The sequence below is a fragment of the Oncorhynchus kisutch genome, linkage group LG20, assembly GCF_002021735.2.
Source record: "Oncorhynchus kisutch isolate 150728-3 linkage group LG20, Okis_V2, whole genome shotgun sequence".
NCBI lineage: Eukaryota > Metazoa > Chordata > Actinopteri > Salmoniformes > Salmonidae > Oncorhynchus > Oncorhynchus kisutch.
The window spans coordinates 8,839,219-8,856,436 of NC_034193.2; the positions used below are offsets into that span (position 1 = coordinate 8,839,219).

At 41.9% G+C, this 17,218-nt stretch overlaps 1 protein-coding gene across 1 annotated transcript in view; it reads right to left on the reverse strand.

Moving 5' to 3' along the window:
* Positions 1-1,468: 1,468 nt before the first annotated feature.
* The window catches only part of LOC109866068 (growth arrest-specific protein 7-like), a 101,911-nt gene continuing 86,161 nt past the window's right edge, over positions 1,469-17,218 (reverse strand). Inside the window, exons 10-14 of the mRNA XM_031799759.1 lie at positions 15,941-16,069; positions 13,278-13,401; positions 7,613-7,692; positions 7,302-7,400; positions 1,469-7,099 (exon numbers count right to left, since the gene is read on the reverse strand). Coding sequence (XP_031655619.1) covers positions 6,986-7,099; positions 7,302-7,400; positions 7,613-7,692; positions 13,278-13,401; positions 15,941-16,069 — 546 coding nt within the window. The 3' untranslated portion in view covers positions 1,469-6,985. The remainder of the gene's footprint in view (positions 7,100-7,301; positions 7,401-7,612; positions 7,693-13,277; positions 13,402-15,940; positions 16,070-17,218) is intronic.

The window sequence follows — 17,218 nt, forward strand, 5'->3', positions numbered from 1 at the left end:
CTGGCTCTCTCACAGAGGTTAGAGCTGAGGGGGCTGAGGAGAAGGGGGCTGAGGGGGCTGAGGGGAAGAGGGCTGAGGGGGATGGGGTGAAGAGGGCTGAGGGGAAGAGGGCTGAGGGGGCTGAGGGGAAGAGGGCTGAGGGGGATGGGGTGAAGAGGGCTGAGGGGAAGAGGGCTGAGGGGAAGAGGGCTGAGGGGGCTGAGGGGAAGAGGGCTGAGGGGGATGGGGTAAAGAGGGCTGAGGGGAAGAGGGCTGAGGGGGCTGAGGGGAAGAGGGCTGAGGGGGATGGGGTGAAGAGGGCTGAGGGGAAGAGGGCTGAGGGGGCTGAGGTGAATAGTGCTGAGGTGAATAGTGCTGAGGTGAAGAGGGCTGAGGGGAAAACGTCTGTGGCGTCTGAACAGTTTCACCTCCTAACTAATATGACCACTCTACGGAAAGGGGAGACTCTCACAATGGTGTTCTCCGTTTTTCTCTACGACCCCCACAAGTGTCACAGGACTTATCTGAAGGTAACTGGTACCAGTTCAAAAACTTTTTTTTGTATGAAAGGTCGTTTTTTTGTGTTCAAAAAACAAAAATATTTCCTGAGCTTTATTAGATCTCCTAGATACACTGAACAAAAATATAAACGCAACATGCAACAATTTCAAAGATTTTACTGAGTTACAGTTTATAGAGAGAAATCAGTCATTAGACCCTAATCTACAGATTTCACATGACTGGGAATACAGAGATGCATCTGTTGGTCACAGATACCTTTTTTAAAAAAGTAGGGGCGGGGATCAGAACATCTCCTTCGAATTTGATTAGGCTGTTGAATATTGTCCCACTCCTCTTCAATGGCTGTGTGAAGTTGTTGGATATTGGCTGGAAATTGAACAATTTGTCGTACATGTGGATCCAGAGCATCCCAAACATGCTCAAGGAGTGACATGTCTGGTTAGTATGCAGGCCATTTTCAGCTTCCAATGCGACAACATTCCACAGGCCACAATCAACAGCCTGATCAACTCTATGCGAAGTAGATGTGTCGCGCTGCATGAGGCAGATGGTTGTCCCACCTGATACTGACTGGTTTTCTAATCCAACCCCTGATCTACTTTTAACCAACAGACGCATATCTGTATTTCCAGTCATGTGAAATTCCTAGATTAGAGCCAAATTTATTTATTTCAATTGACTGATTTCCTTATATGAAATGTAACTCAGTAAAATCTTTGAAATTGTTGCAAGTTGGGTTTTATATATTTATTCAAAATATACAGTATATCACTGCCAAAAAAATGTAAATGACTTGAATGTGAAAATATGTTTAAGAAATAAAACCTTATTCATTCCTTAAATATCTCAATGTGCCCTCAATATATTTTACCTGAACCACAAACACTTCCAAAAATAATAATATATCAATCATAATCCAGTATTTTGTCGTATCAAAACAGCCGAAAGAAACTACCAGAGATAGTTGTAAAATAAAATGTATATCTATTTATTTATAATATTAATGGCAAAAACATTAACGACAAACATTCAGAAGTTATGTCCATGTAGAGTCCTTGGAACTTTCAAGGTTTTAGAACCAGAAAGTAATGGAACACTCTATACAACATGTATGCATCTGATTGGACAGTAGAACTGTATGTTTATATGTGTAATACTTACCGGATAGATACAAGACAACGCTATACTAGAAGTCCATTATTCATTTCAACTGTACCCGCACTCCTGTGCACTGTGTGTGTATATACAGTATAGACAAACACACTGAGTGTACAAAACATTAGGAACATCTTGCTATAACATTGAGTTGCACCCCATTTTGCCCTCAGAACAGATGTGTTACATTTGTGTCAATCTTTCTTCAAAACTTCACATCTGTCGAAAACAACCCAGAATCAAATCAGATTTATTTATAAAGCCCTTCTTACATCAGCTGATAGTTCTTACATCAACAATCACCTTAAAAACCACACTTCATAGTTCACATGTAGATAAAATATAATCTATACATTTGATTGCATTTGATGTACGTTGTATTACATAGCAGCAGCAGTAGCTGTTATATTTCCTAATTAACCTCTGTGTTAGTATTTCAGTTGGTCAACAATTTACTGAGTGTGTTTATACAGACAATTCTAACAAAGATTTTCATGACTAAACCAAGATAGACCAGAGCTTGTCATTTCCAATGAGAACAAATGAGTCACAATGGGAAGAACAAGGAAGGAGGTGAGCAGAGCCAAGCACGCCCTAGCAATATCCTATTAGCACATTCTAGAATATATCTGCGTATATCCGTTACGGAACGCCTACTCTGTGAAGTGCGCTTGTGCAATAACTCAATTCGCCTTTGCACTCCTTCTAAACAGTGCAATTTTTTTTCAAACATTTGAAAATATTAAAGTCTACAAAACTTTGTCCACTCTGTTCATAATATATTCCAGTTTCGGGGAACAGAAAATTGTACTGAGATCAAATGTTTAAACAATTAGAAAATGTGCAGGAATGTCGGCCAAATCCATCTTGTTCCATCTTCTCCCACTGCCCCCCAGTGTACTTCCTCTCACTACCAGTGAGTGGAAACGCCAACCGTATGCTTCACATGTATACATCCTGTCAAATATCTGTCTCATTGTTCTATCTGTGATTATAAGGTCATCACTAGTTACCACAGACACTCAACCAATCAGATGAGGGAGTGTGATGACGTGTATTCCGGCTCAGAAGGCCCATCTACCCGACCAATCAGATGAGGGAGTGTGATGACGTGTATTCCGGCTCAGAAGGCCCATCTACCCGACCAATCAGATGAGGGAGTGTGATGACGCGTATTCCGGTTCAGAAGGCCCATCTACCCGACCAATCAGATGAGGGAGTGTGATGATGTGTATTCCGGCTCAGAAGGCCCATCTACCCGACCAATCAGATGAGGGAGTGTGATGACGTGTATTCCGGCTCAGAAGGCCCATCTACCCGACCAATCAGATGAGGGAGTGTGATGATGTGTATTCCGGCTCAGAAGGCCCATCTACCCGACCAATCAGATGAGGGAGTGTGATGACGTGTATTCCGGCTCAGAAGGCCCATCTACCCGACCAATCAGATGAGGGAGTGTGATGACGCATATTCCGGCTCAGAAGGCCCATCTACCCCGACCAATCAGAAGAGGGAGAGTGATGACGGTATTCCGGTTAGCGGGAAATGCCTCATATTTGAAATGGCATATTTTGTGTTCAAGTTTGACGACCGAAGAAAGTTTACGACTTGTAATTCAGAGTTGGATGACTGTTCAAAACGTTTTTCCCCCTGTTGATGCTAGTTTTTTCTCAAAGGTCTCAATTGTCTTGAATGCACTGATGTCTAGAAAAGTGGCATGTAAGTCCAATCAATTCTTCTTCTTATTAAATGCTTTGCCATCTTCCAAAGCTTGAAGACCGTACCTTCGTAAAGAGACGGAAACTGGTACAAAATACCAAAAAGGTGGACTCCAAGGCTATGTTAAGTTAAATAAATGAATGACTATAGTAAGTGCCTAGGTGCCAAAATAAAATAACCGTTTTTATCTTAAATCAGCCAAATTATCTGCCCAATTTTTTTAAACATATTTTTTAAACATTTCAGTGAAGTTGTGTTTTACTTGTGGACTTTGAAAAAAACGACATCTGAACTCAAGATGCCACTTTGTTTGTCAACATGTCATTTAAAAAAACACGTAGATATGGGAGTAAACCACTTTTTTAAAACAAGTAACTATGAGGAAGGGAAAACAATCATGATTAGCTTGCAAGCTGAGTTTGAATTAGACATCCCATTAACACTTTGTACTTCAGAACGGTTGAATTAGACATTCCATTAACACTTAGCATATAGAACAGTTAATGATGAATCAATATATAAAAGAAATGCAAGCCGGTCTGCATACATATCATCACACTCCCTTATCCATATAGAATCCTCTAGGTCATAATGAACACTGTCTGTTACCATATAGAATCCTCTAGGTCATAATGAACACTGTCTGTTACCATATAGAATCCTCTAGGTCATAATAAACACTGTCTGTCTACCATATAGAATCCTCTAGGTCATAATGAACACTGTCTGTTACCATATAGAATCCTCTAGGTCATAATAAACACTGTCTGTCTACCATATAGAATCCTCTAGGTCATAATGAACACTGTCTGTTACCATATAGAATCCTCTAGGTCATAATGAACACTGTCTGTTACCATATAGAATCCTCTAGGTCATAATGAACACTGTCTGTCTACCATATAGAATCCTCTAGGTCATAATGAACACTGTCTGTCTACCATATAGAATCATCTAGGTCATAATAAACACTGTCTGTCTACCATATAGAATCCTCTAGGTCATAATGAACACTGTCTGTTACCATATAGAATCCTCTAGGTCATAATGAACACTGTCTGTTACCATATAGAATCCTCTAGGTCATAATGAACACTGTCTGTTACCATATAGAATCCTCTAGGTCATAATGAACACTGTCTGTTACCATATAGAATCCTCTAGGTCATAATGAACACTGTCTGTCTACCATATAGAATCCCCTAGGTCATAATAAACACTGTCTGTCTACCATATAGAATCCTCTAGGTCATAATGAACACTGTCTGTTACCATATAGAATCCTCTAGGTCATAATGAACACTGTCTGTCTAGCATATAGAATCCTCTAGGTCATAATGAACACTGTCTGTCTACCATATAGAATCATCTAGGTCATAATAAACACTGTCTGTCTACCATATAGAATCCTCTAGGTCATAATGAACACTGTCTATTACCATATAGAATCCTCTAGGTCATAATGAACACTGTCTGTCTACCATATAGAATCCCCTAGGTCATAATAAACACTGTCTGTCTACCATATAGAATCCCCTAGGTCATAATGAACACTGTCTGTCTACCATATAGAATCCTCTAGGTCATAATGAACACTGTCTGTCTACCATATAGAATCCCCTAGGTCATAATAAACACTGTCTGTCTACCATATAGAATCCTCTAGGTCATAATGAACACTGTCTGTTACCATATAGAATCCCCTAGGTCATAATAAACACTGTCTGTCTACCATATAGAATCCTCTAGGTCATAATGAACACTGTCTGTCTACCATATAGAATCCTCTAGGTCATAATGAACACTGTCTGTCTAGCATATAGAATCCTCTAGGTCATAATGAACACTGTCTGTTACCATATAGAATCCTCTAGGTCATAATAAACACTGTCTGTCTACCATATAGAATCCTCTAGGTCATAATGAACACTGTCTGTCTACCATATAGAATCCTCTAGGTCATAATGAACACTGTCTGTTACCATATAGAATCCCCTAGGTCATAATGAACACTGTCTGTCTACCATATAGAATCCCCTAGGTCATAATAAACACTGTCTGTCTACCATATAGAATCCTCTAGGTCATAATGAACACTGTCTGTCTACCATATAGAATCCTCTAGGTCATAATGAACACTGTCTGTCTACCATATAGAATCCCCTAGCTCATAATAAACACTGTCTGTCTACCATATAGAATCCTCTAGGTCATAATGAACACTGTCTGTCTACCATATAGAATCCTCTAGGTCATAATGAACACTGTCTGTCTACCATATAGAATCCTCTAGGTCATAATGAACACTGTCTGTCTACCATATAGAATCCTCTAGGTCATAATAAACACTGTCTGTCTACCATATAGAATCATCTAGGTCATAATGAACACTGTCTGTCTACCATATAGAATCCTCTAGGTCATAATAAACACTGTCTGTCTACCATATAGAATCATCTAGGTCATAATAAACACTGTCTGTCTACCATATAGAATCCTCTAGGTCATAATGAACACTGTCTGTCTACCATATAGAATCCTCTAGGTCATAATGAACACTGTCTGTCTACCATATAGAATCCCCTAGGTCATAATAAACACTGTCTGTCTACCATATAGAATCCTCTAGGTCATAATGAACACTGTCTGTCTACCATATAGAATCCTCTAGGTCATAATGAACACTGTCTGTCTACCATATAGAATCCTCTAGGTCATAATAAACACTGTCTGTCTACCATATAGAATCCTCTAGGTCATAATGAACACTGTCTGTCTACCATATAGAATCCTCTAGGTCATAATAAACACTGTCTGTCTACCATATAGAATCCTCTAGGTCATAATAAAAACTGTCTGTCTACCATATAGAATCCTCTAGGTCATAATGAACACTGTCTGTCTACCATATAGAATCCTCTAGGTCATAATGAACACTGTCTGTCTACCATATAGAATCCTCTAGGTCATAATAAACACTGTCTGTCTACCATATAGAATCCTCTAGGTCATAATGAACACTGTCTGTCTACCATATAGAATCCTCTAGGTCATAATAAAAACTGTCTGTCTACCATATAGAATCACCTAGGTCATAATAAAAACTGTCTGTCTACCATATAGAATCCTCTAGGTCATAATAAACACTGTCTGTCTACCATATAGAATCCTCTAGGTCATAATAAACACTGTCTGTCTACCATATAGAATCCTCTAGGTCATAATAAACACTGTCTGTCTACCATATAGAATCCCCTAGGTCATAATAAACACTGTCTGTCTACCATATATAATCCTCTAGGTCATAATGAACACTGTCTGTCTACCATATAGAATCCTCTAGGTCATAATGAACACTGTCTGTCTACCATATAGAATCCTCTAGGTCATAATGAACACTTGTCTGTCTACCATATAGAATCCTCTAGCTCATAATGAACACTGGTGGTGGTGCTCGCTCTCTAAAGAGCAGACTTTTGTCTGTGGAGCTGTGGATCGAGTCATCCAGATTTCTCAGGATGTCTATAATATCTCAAAGTTGACATTGAAGCCCCCGTAAAGATCCAGGCTTGTGGATCCACATGTGTGTGACCCCTGGGAACAAGGTGTGTTATATCTCAATGTCCACAGGCCTGATGTCTCCTGTCTTCTGCTCCTGGACCCAGAGCTCCCTGTCTCTAGCTGGGTCCACACTCTGTAGCAGCTGGTCCACTGGCTCCATCGTCTGCAAGGACACGTGGATAAACAGTCAATACCCTCTGTGTGTGTGTGTGTGTGTGTGTGTGTGTGTGTGTGTGTGTGTGTGTGTGTGTGTGTGTGTGCGCGTGCGTGCGTGCGTGCGCGTGTGTGTGCAGCTCTGAAAAATACACAGAAAAACAAGACATTGAGTGCTCTCTACTGGTAATACAAGGTGGTGCTTGACTTACACTCTGGTTAAACATGTCAGTCTCATGCCGTAAGGTGGTGTACTGACACAGATGCTGTCGTATCATCTCCACCCTCTCTACCTCCAGCCTCTCCAGCTCCTGAAGGACAGAAAGGATTGAAGGGAACATGGGTTTTTGGATTACGTGATTCAGATTAATCCTTTCTGTGGTTTGCCAGACTCACCGATAAGCCAACCTCACTGTTCCTGAAGATGGCTGAAGTAGAAACAGACCAGCACCCAGGCTACCAAAGCAATACGCTACATACATCACCATCAGTGATAAGGAGGAAATACAAAGGAGAGTCTTACCAGGCTTGTGGTCACCATCTCCTCAAACCATTTGGACTGCGACTGGTTGTAAAGGTCGACACAGCGCATCAGGTCGTCTCCTGGTAGACAGAAAATACTGTTTAGACAAACGTATCTATTCTTTGGACACTGGCTGCACCTTTCTTTCCTCCAGGTTTATGAAGCTTGAAACGGTTGTTCAATAACTTCTCCAGCAGGGGGAGTCAAATATCCAAATATTAAATATTAATTTACAAAAGCAACAACCTTTTACATGTACAGCTAGAAGGCCATTAGCAGACGCTCATATTCAGAACAACTTACAATTATTGCGGTCATCTTAAGATATCTAGGTGAGACACATCACAATCGTATCAAGTACATTTACCAAAAAACAAAGTACACTACATGATCAAAAGTATGTGGACATCTGCGAACATCTCATTCCAAATCATGGGCATTATTATGGAGTTGGTCCCCCCTTTGCTGCTATAACAGCCTCCACTCTTCTGGGAAGGCTTTCCACTAGATGTTGGAACATTGCTGCAGGGACTTGCTTCCATTCAGCCACAAGAGCATTAGTGAGGTCGGGCACTGATGTTGGGCGATTAGGTCTGGCTCACAGTCGGAGTTCCAATTCATCCCAAAGGTGTTCGATGGGGTTGAGGCCAGGGCTCAGTGTAGGCCAGTCAAGTTCACACCGATCTCGACAAACCATTTCTATACGGGCCTTGCTTTGTGCACGGGGGCATTGTCATGCTGAAACAGGAAAGGGCATTCCACACAACTGTTGCCACAAAGTATCATTGTATGATGTAGCATTAAGATTTCCCTTCACTGGAACTAAGGGGCCCAAACCATGAAAAACAGCCCCAGACCATTACTCCTTCTCCACTAAACTTTACAGTTGGCACTATGCATTGGGGCAGGTATTGTTCTCCTGGCATCCGACAAACCCAGATTAGTCTGTCAGCCGGCCAGATGGTGAAGTGTGATTCATCACTCTGGAGAACGTCCAATGCTCCAGAGATCAATGGTGGCGATCTTTACACCACTCCAGCTAACGCTTGGCATTGCGTATGGTGATCTTAGGCTTGGGTGTGGCTGCTCGGCCATGGCTCGGCAATGGCCATTGTGTGTGGCTGTTCGGCATATTGTGCTGACGTTGCTTCCAGAGGCAGTTTGGAACTGGGTAGTGAGTGTTGCAACCGAGGACAGACTATTGTTATGCGCTACGCTCTTCAGCACTCGGCGCTCCTATTCTGTGAGCTGCGTGGCTTACCACTTTGAGGCTAAGCCGTTGCTCATAAACGTTTCCACTTCACAATAACAGCACTTACAGTTGACCGGGACAGCTCTAGCAGGGCAGACATTTTATAAATAACTAAGTGGATAACTATGTGGATAACTAATGGATAACTAATGGATAACTAATGGATAACTATGTGGATAACTAATGGATAACTAATGGATAACTAATGGATAACTATGTGGATAACTAATGGATAACTAAGTGGATAACTAATGGATAACTAATGGATAACTATGTGGATAACTAAGTGGATAACTATGTGGATAACTAATGGATAACTAATGGATAACTAATGGATAACTATGTGGATAACTAAGTGGATAACTATGTGGATAACTAATGGATAACTAAGTGGATAACTATGTGGATAACTATGTGGATAACTAATGGATAACTAAGTGGATAACTAATGGATAACTAAGTGGATAACTATGTGGATACCTATGTGGATAACTAAGTGGATAACTAAGTGGATAACTATGTGGATAACTAATGGATAACTAATGGATAACTAATGGATAACTATGTGGATAACTAATGGATAACTATGTGGATAACTAATGGATAACTAATGGATAACTATGTGGATAACTAATGGATAACTAATGGATAACTATGTGGATAACTAATGGATAACTAATGGATAACTATGTGGATAACTAATGGATAACTAATGGATAACTACGTGGATAACTAAGTGGATAACTAAGTGGATAACTATGTGGATAACTAAGTGGATAACTATGTGGATAACTTTTTAAGAATCATTTTTGGAGCGCAAAAAAAAATGGAAGACTTATGGGTGCTTGGTATTGTTGTTTCTCACATATTTGAGGCGTGCCTTGTAAGTGGTTATATTATTTGCACCCATTACTGAGAGTTCAGTACTAATTTAAGTGATATGTGGTGGTGGTTCCCTAACAAATACATTTATTTAGGAAACAGATCAGAGTGGATGCAAGTTTAGCCATGTCCTTTTGATCTGTTTTGCCCAGTAGTCCCTGTCAGTTTAGAAGCTCCATTAAGGCCTAAAGTGCAAGTGATATGAAACACCTAACATCAGTTGGTATAGTTAATATACATTATAATTCAATTTGTACTATTAGCAATTGCTGATGTTATTTTCAATACAGTTCAACAATAATGTACTAAATTGCTGTTTGCTATATATTCACTGCAGCATACTGTAAATTCTGGTGCATTGTGGATAGAAATTGTGTGAGGAGAAAGAATCAGTGGCTCAATAACATATTTTATTGCAGGCCTTGTAAATGGCTATACGGTGCACCTGTTAGTAATATTCCGGTACCAATTTAAGGGATATATGGTAGTAGTTCCCTAACAATTAAATGTGTATAGGAAACAGATCAGAGTCATAGCGAGTCTTAGACCGGTGGGAGTGAGATTTTTTGGAAAGAGTGGATTCCTGCTTTTTTGCAGACCAATACGTTGTGTTAAGCTGGATAAATGACAAACTGGTTACATCTGGGAAAGTTTTGAGAAGTGGACTCATTTCGATTTTTTTTGTGCATCCTCCACCCAGAGGAAGTGGGCGCTTCGCGTCACACAGCTTGGAGCTCAACACGTGGCATGCTTTCCTCTCTGAAACAGGACGCCACTTAAATCCTGTGATCTGTGACGTAGCGTTGAGTATAGAGATGGATCAAATGAAAAATAATATTCCTGCTGTTTGTGACGCCGTTTTGGTGAGACGTAGACCTGGTGGCAATGGCGAGACTGAGAATACCCTGTCTGTCTTGTTGAGCTTGGACACAGAGTTTCTAGCTGTTAAGGTCAGGTTAGGTTATGTTTGCTACTCTGTGAGGGCCTATGTTACAAACACGCTACAGTGCTTTAGGTGCTTCAGGCCACTTTGTTAAGGTAAAACTCGACCCTCAAAATAAGGCCTTATGATGTATGTAATATATTGTCATATAGAGGTCGGCACACTGGGAAATATGCAACACGCTACAGTGCTTTAGGTGCCTCTGACTATGCAGGAGGGCATGGTCAGAGGGAGTGTACAGTTGCGATAGAGAAAGCACTGTGTCGACTGTGGGGGTGGAAATGCAACGTGGGATCCGAAGTGCCCTATGAGAGAGAGACAGGTTGAGATTGCCACAGTTCGAGTTGGGGATGAAAGTTTCCTATGCTGAGGCAGTGAAGAGAGTAGAGGATAGCCCAAGGGCTAGTTATTTGACTGGGAGACCCCCCAGTGAGTAGGCCTGAAGGGAGAGAGCTCCAGACCGGATGAGCTTTAGTAAGGTTGAATTCTTCCGTTTTATAGCCATGGTGATCAACTGCACTGTACTGATGGAGCAGGAGTCACAGAAGATAGATGTGGAGGTTGCAGCAGCAGAGAAATATTCTGGGGAGATTTTAGTACAGAATATCTACAGGAAGTATTGAGAGAAAAAGGGTTCAATCGTCCCAGGCCGACGGCCTAGGATCTTTTAGGGCCAAGGTAGTGGGATGGGGTGGCTAGATTTTGGGGCGGCTAGATTTTGGGGCATAGTGTATAGGTGCAGGGTTAGATAGTGGTGAAATTCTCCCATTCCCCTTTACCCTGTTTTTTTGTTTGTGACCAATATGTGCAATTTACACTCCAACCTGCGAAAGGCAGCAACACAGAGTCTTGTCTGCCGGAAAGCCACGCGAAGAAGAATAAGTAGTAGTAGTGGTGGTAGTAGTAGTAGTAGTAGCAGTAGTAGTAGTAGTAGTAGTAGTAGTAGTGGTAGTGGTAGCAGTAGTAGTAGTAGTAGTAGTAGTAGTAGTAGTAGTAGTAGTAGTAGTAGTAGTGGTAGTGGTAGCAGTAGTAGTAGCAGCAGTAGCTGTGGTAGTAGTAGTGGTAGTAGTAGTAGTGGTAGTAGTAGTAGTGGTAGTAGTAGTAGTAGTAGTGGTAGTAGTAGTAGTAGCAGTAGTAGTAGTAGTAGTAGTAGTAGTGGTAGCAGTAGTAGTAGCAGCAGTAGCTGTGGTAGTGGTAGTAGTAGTAGTGGTAGTAGTAGTGGTAGTAGTAGTAGCAGTAGCAGTAGCAGTAGCAGTAGCAGTAGTAGTAGTAGTGGTAGTAATAGTAGTAGTAGCAGTAGCAGTAGTAGTAGTAGTGGTAGTAGTAGTAGCAGTAGTAGTAGTAGTAGTAGTGGTAGTAATAGTAGTAGTAGTAGCAGTAGTAGTAGTAGTAGTAGTAGTAGTAGCAGCAGTAGTAGTAGTAGTAGTAGTAGTAGCAGCAGCAGCAGTAGTAGTAGTAGTAGTAGTAGTAGTGGTAGTGGTAGTAGTAGTAGCAGTAGTAGTGGTAGTAGTAGCAGTAGTAGTGGTAGTCGTAGTCGTAGTAGTAGTGGTAGTCGTAGTAGTAGCAGCAGCAGCAGCGGGTCTTAAACCTTTTAATGCAATAAAATGCAAATTAATTACTTAAATATCATACAATGTGATTTTCTGGATTTTTGTTTTAGATTCCGTCTCTCATAGTTGAAGTGTACCTATGATAACAATTACAGACCTCTACATGCTTTGTAAGTAGGAAAACCTGCAAAATCGGCAGTGTATCAAATACTTGTTCTCCCCACTGTATGTATATATATATATACAGTCAATAATACAGTATAAAAAGTCGATATACAGTATGTGCAAATGAGGTAGGATAAGCGAGGTAAGGCAATAAATAAACCAGGTGGCGAAGTAATTACAATATAGCAATCAAACACTGGAATGGTAGATGTGCAGACCTCTACATGCTTATATATATATATATATTCTGCACATCTACCATTCCAGTGTTTGATTGCTATATTGTAATTACTTCGCCACCTGGTTTATTTATTGCCTTACCTCGCTTATCCTACCTCATTTGCACATACTGTATATCGACTTTTTATACTGTATTATTGACTGTATGTTTGTTTATTCCATGTGTAACTCTGTGTTGGTGTATGTGTCGAACTGCTGTGCTTTATCTTGGCCATTTCGCAGATGCAAATGAGAACTTGTTCTCAACTAGCCTACCTGGTTAAATAAAGGTTAAATATTAATTTTTTAAAGAATACTTTTTATTTTATATATATACTTTATTTAGTCATACACAGACAGCAACGCCTCCCACGACCCACCATTTGAGAATCGTTGGTTTAGAGTGTCTGTTTATCATGTCATAAACAACGTCTTTTTAAAAAAGTTAGCTAGCTATACCCTAGTCTCGTTTGGTCAGATTTGTGCTAGAATAACCTCTAATCTGCACAGATTAAAACCCTCAAGACTCCCAGATGGGGACGAAACAAGTGACACCAATATCAGTTATAACAAACATGTGAGTCTTTGACCCCACTGGCTAAACCCACAGTGACCTTTGATAAACTTTGGTTTGACCTTTGACCCGGCTCTGACCTGCTTGTGTGGATTTCCGCTGAGCCTTCTTGATGTCTTCTTCCATCTTGTTGCTTAGTTTGATCTCCAGCTGCTGGGTCTTCACGTCCAAGTCCTTCTGTCTGTCCGCTAGAGCCTTACGGGCCTACAGAGATACATGCAGATCTTCAAATCAAATCACATTTTTATCGGTCACATACACATGGTTAGCAGATGTTAATGGGAGTGTAGAGAAATGCTTGCGCTTCTAGTTCTGACAGTGCAGTAATATCTAACAAGTAATCTAACAATTCCCCAACAACTATTTAATACACACAAATGTAAAGGGATGGAATAAGAATATGTACATATAAATATATGGATGAGCGATGGTCGAGAGGTAAAGGCAAGTTGCAAACGATGGTATAAGATACAGTATATACAAATGAGATGAGTAATTGTCACAACTTCCGCCGAAGTCGGCCCTTCTCCTTGTTCGGGCGGCGTTCGGCGGTCGACGTCACCGGCTTTCTAGTCACCACCGATCCATGTTTCACTTTCGTTTTGTTTGTATTAAACACACACCTGGTTTCAATTCCCATATCATGTTCCTTATTTAACCCTCTGGCATACATTTATGTCCTGTCTGTGAGTGTTGGTGTCTTCAGTGGTTGTTGATTAGGCTAGTGTGAATGTTCCTATTTGGAATTTTTGGTTGATTTCTTGAGTAAACTCCGTTGTGTTGCTCAAAGCCTGTGTCCTGCGCCTGACTCCGCTACATCTCTGCACCCAATCGCTGACAGTAATGTACGATATGTAAACATTATTAAAGTGGCATTGTTTAAAATGACTAGTGATCCATTTATTAAAGTGGCCAGTGATTTGAGTCTCTATGTAGGCATCAGCCTCTGCGAGTTAGTGATTGCTGTTTATCAGTCTGATGGCCTTGAGATAGAAGCTGTTTTTCAGTCTCTTGGTCCCAGCTTTGATGCACCTGTACTGAGCTCGCCTTCTGGATGATAGCGGGGTGCACAGGCAGTGGCTCGGGTGGTTGTTGTCCTTGATGAACTTTTTGGCCTTTCTGTGACATCAGGTGCAGTAGGTGTCCTGGAGGGCAGGTAGTTTGCCCCCGGGTGATGCGTTGTGCAGACCTCACTACCCTCTGGAGAGCCTTGCGGTTGAGGGCGGTGCAGTTGCCGTACCAGGCGGTCATGTAGCCCGACAGGATGCTCTCAATTATGCATCTGTAAAAGTTTGTCAAGGTTTTAGATGACAAGCCACACTGTCGGTGTGGGTGGACCATTTCAGTTTGTCTGTGATGTGTACGCTGAGGAACTTAAACATTTCCACCTTCTCCACTACTGTCCTGTAGATGTGGATAGGGGGCTGCTCCCTCTGCTGTTTCCTGAAGTCCACGATCATCTCCTCTTTTTTTTTTACATTGAGTGAGAGGTTGTTTTCCTGACACCACACTCCGAGGGCCCTCACCTCCTCCCTGTAGGCTGTCTCGTCGTTGTTGGTAATCAAGCCCACTACTGTTGTGTCATCTGCAAACTTGATGATTGAGTTGGAGGCGTGCATGGCCACGCAGTCATGGGTGAACAAGGAGTACAGGAGGGGACTGAGCATGCACCCTTGTGGGGCCCCAGGGTTAAGAGTCAACAAAGAGGAGATTGTTTCCTACCTTCTACACCTCGGGGCGGCCCTTCAGAAAGTCCAGGACCCAATTGCACAGGGCGGGGTTGAGACCCAGAGCCTCCAGCTTGATGATGAGCTTGGAGGGCACTATAGTGTTAAATGCTGAGCTGTAGTTGATGAACAGCATTCTTACATGATTATTCCTCTTGTCCAGATGGGGTAGGGCAGTGTGCAGTGTGATGGCGACTGCATCGACTGTGGACCGGTTCGGGCAGTATGCAAACTGAGGTCAAGGGTGAGGTGGAGGTGATATGATCCTTGACTAGTCTTTCAAAGCACTTCTTTGGCTGTTATAAGGTGTTATGAAGGCTTATAGCTGCTGAGTCTTCTCCTCAAGGCCCTTCTGTCTGTCTGCTAGAGCCTTACGAGCCTACAGATGCATTGCGATGTTATACAGGCTGGCATAAGGTTGTTATAAGCTGTTATGAATGCTTATAGGAAAGTAAATGGGGACATACTTCAGGGTATTGCAGTAGGTTATTACTTTCTATAAGCCACTTGTGTGAAATGCGTGATGAATGTCTAGATGACTAACCATAACCCTAGATGACTGATGGTGAGGAGATGACAGGTCTGTGATGAATGTCTAGATGACTAACCATAACCCTAGATGACTGATGGTGAGGAGATGACAGGTCTGTGATGAATGTCTAGATGACTAACCATAACCCTAGATGACTGATGGTGAGAAGATGACAGTAGAAGCTGAAGCGATCAGTCCAATCGTTATTTATAGAACAAGGAAGTGGTAGTGTGTGTGTGTGGGTGTGTGTTGACAGGAAACGGTCCTTGACTTAGGGGGGAGTTGTGGAATTTTAATCATGTCTGAGAAGATTCCTGAAATTCTACAGCTGCCAAGTGCAAGGACAGTTAATATTACGTTGAGTTCTGTATGCTTTATGAGTGTGTTTGTGCCTCTGTGTGCATGTCTCTGTGTTTGTGTGTGTGTGTGTGTGTGTGTGGGCCTGTGTGTGTTTGTTGCGTCTCCACTGCGTCAGGATGCGTACCTTCTCCACGGCTGAGTGTCGTCCAACCAGCTGTTTCCGTAGTTCTGCGATGTGATGATTGAACCTCTTCATGTCCTTCTTAAAGTTCTCTCTGAACGTCAACAGAGGCTTCTCCACCTCGCTCTGGAGCTGAAAGAGGTAAATAACAGAAGTTTAAAGGCAGACCTGTTTAGAAGGCCTATGCGTGAAGTTCTTTCCTGGTCAAGTCACATGGTTAGCAAAAACAGCTGGCCTTTCCTATAAATAGATAATAAATAATGATATTGTGATGACAGTTGTTTTATTTTTGTCTTGTTTTTTATGCCTGTATCTCATATCCTCACACAGCAAATGGGTCAGTGTTCTCTACAATGTAAAACCCAATGTGTTGTCATTACTCAAAACTGTCATTACTACTGCACTTAAGATACACTCAGTGGCCAGTTTATTAGGTACACCCATCTAGTACTGGGTCGGACCCTCCTTTACCTCCAGAACAGCCTGAATTCCTCGGGGCATTGAAACATTGCTCAATTGGTGTCAAGGGACATAACGTGTGCCAGGAAAACATTCCCCACACCTCTGCCACCAGCCTATGCCGTTGACACCAGGCAGGATAGGGCCATGGACTCCATCCACTCCTCAGTTGTCTAGTGTTGGTGATCACGTGCCCACTGGAGCTACTTCTTCTTGTTTTTAGCTGATAGGAGTGGAACCCGGTCATCTGCTGTAATAGCTCATCCGTGACAAGGACCGACGAGTTGTGCGTTACGAGATGCCGTTCTGCACACCACTGTTGTACTGCGCCGTTATTCGCCTGTTTGTGGCCCGCCTCTTAGCTTACATGGATTCTTGCCATTCTCCTTCGACCTCTCATCCACGAGCTGTTTTCACTCACAGGACCTCAGCTGACTGGATGTTTTTTATTTGTCGCTCCATTCTCGGTAAATCCTAGACACTGTCGTGCGCTAAAAGCCCAGGAGACTGGCCATTTCTGAGGTACTGGAACCGGTGGGTCTGGCACTGACGATCATACCACGCTCAAAGTTGCTTAGGTCACTCGTTTTCTCCACTCTAACATTCAGTGTAACAGTAACTGAATGCCTCGATGCCTGTCTGCCTGCTTTATAAAGCAAGCCACGTGACTCACTGTCTGTAGGAGTGGGTGGTGTACCTAATCAACTGAGTACAGTTACTTAAAGGGATTTTGTTGTCATAATTCAAACCAATACTGTCACTGTGATCCTGTAGGAGGTCCAAATTTGAGTTGCATCTGTTTGATGTTTTGGTATTTGTTAG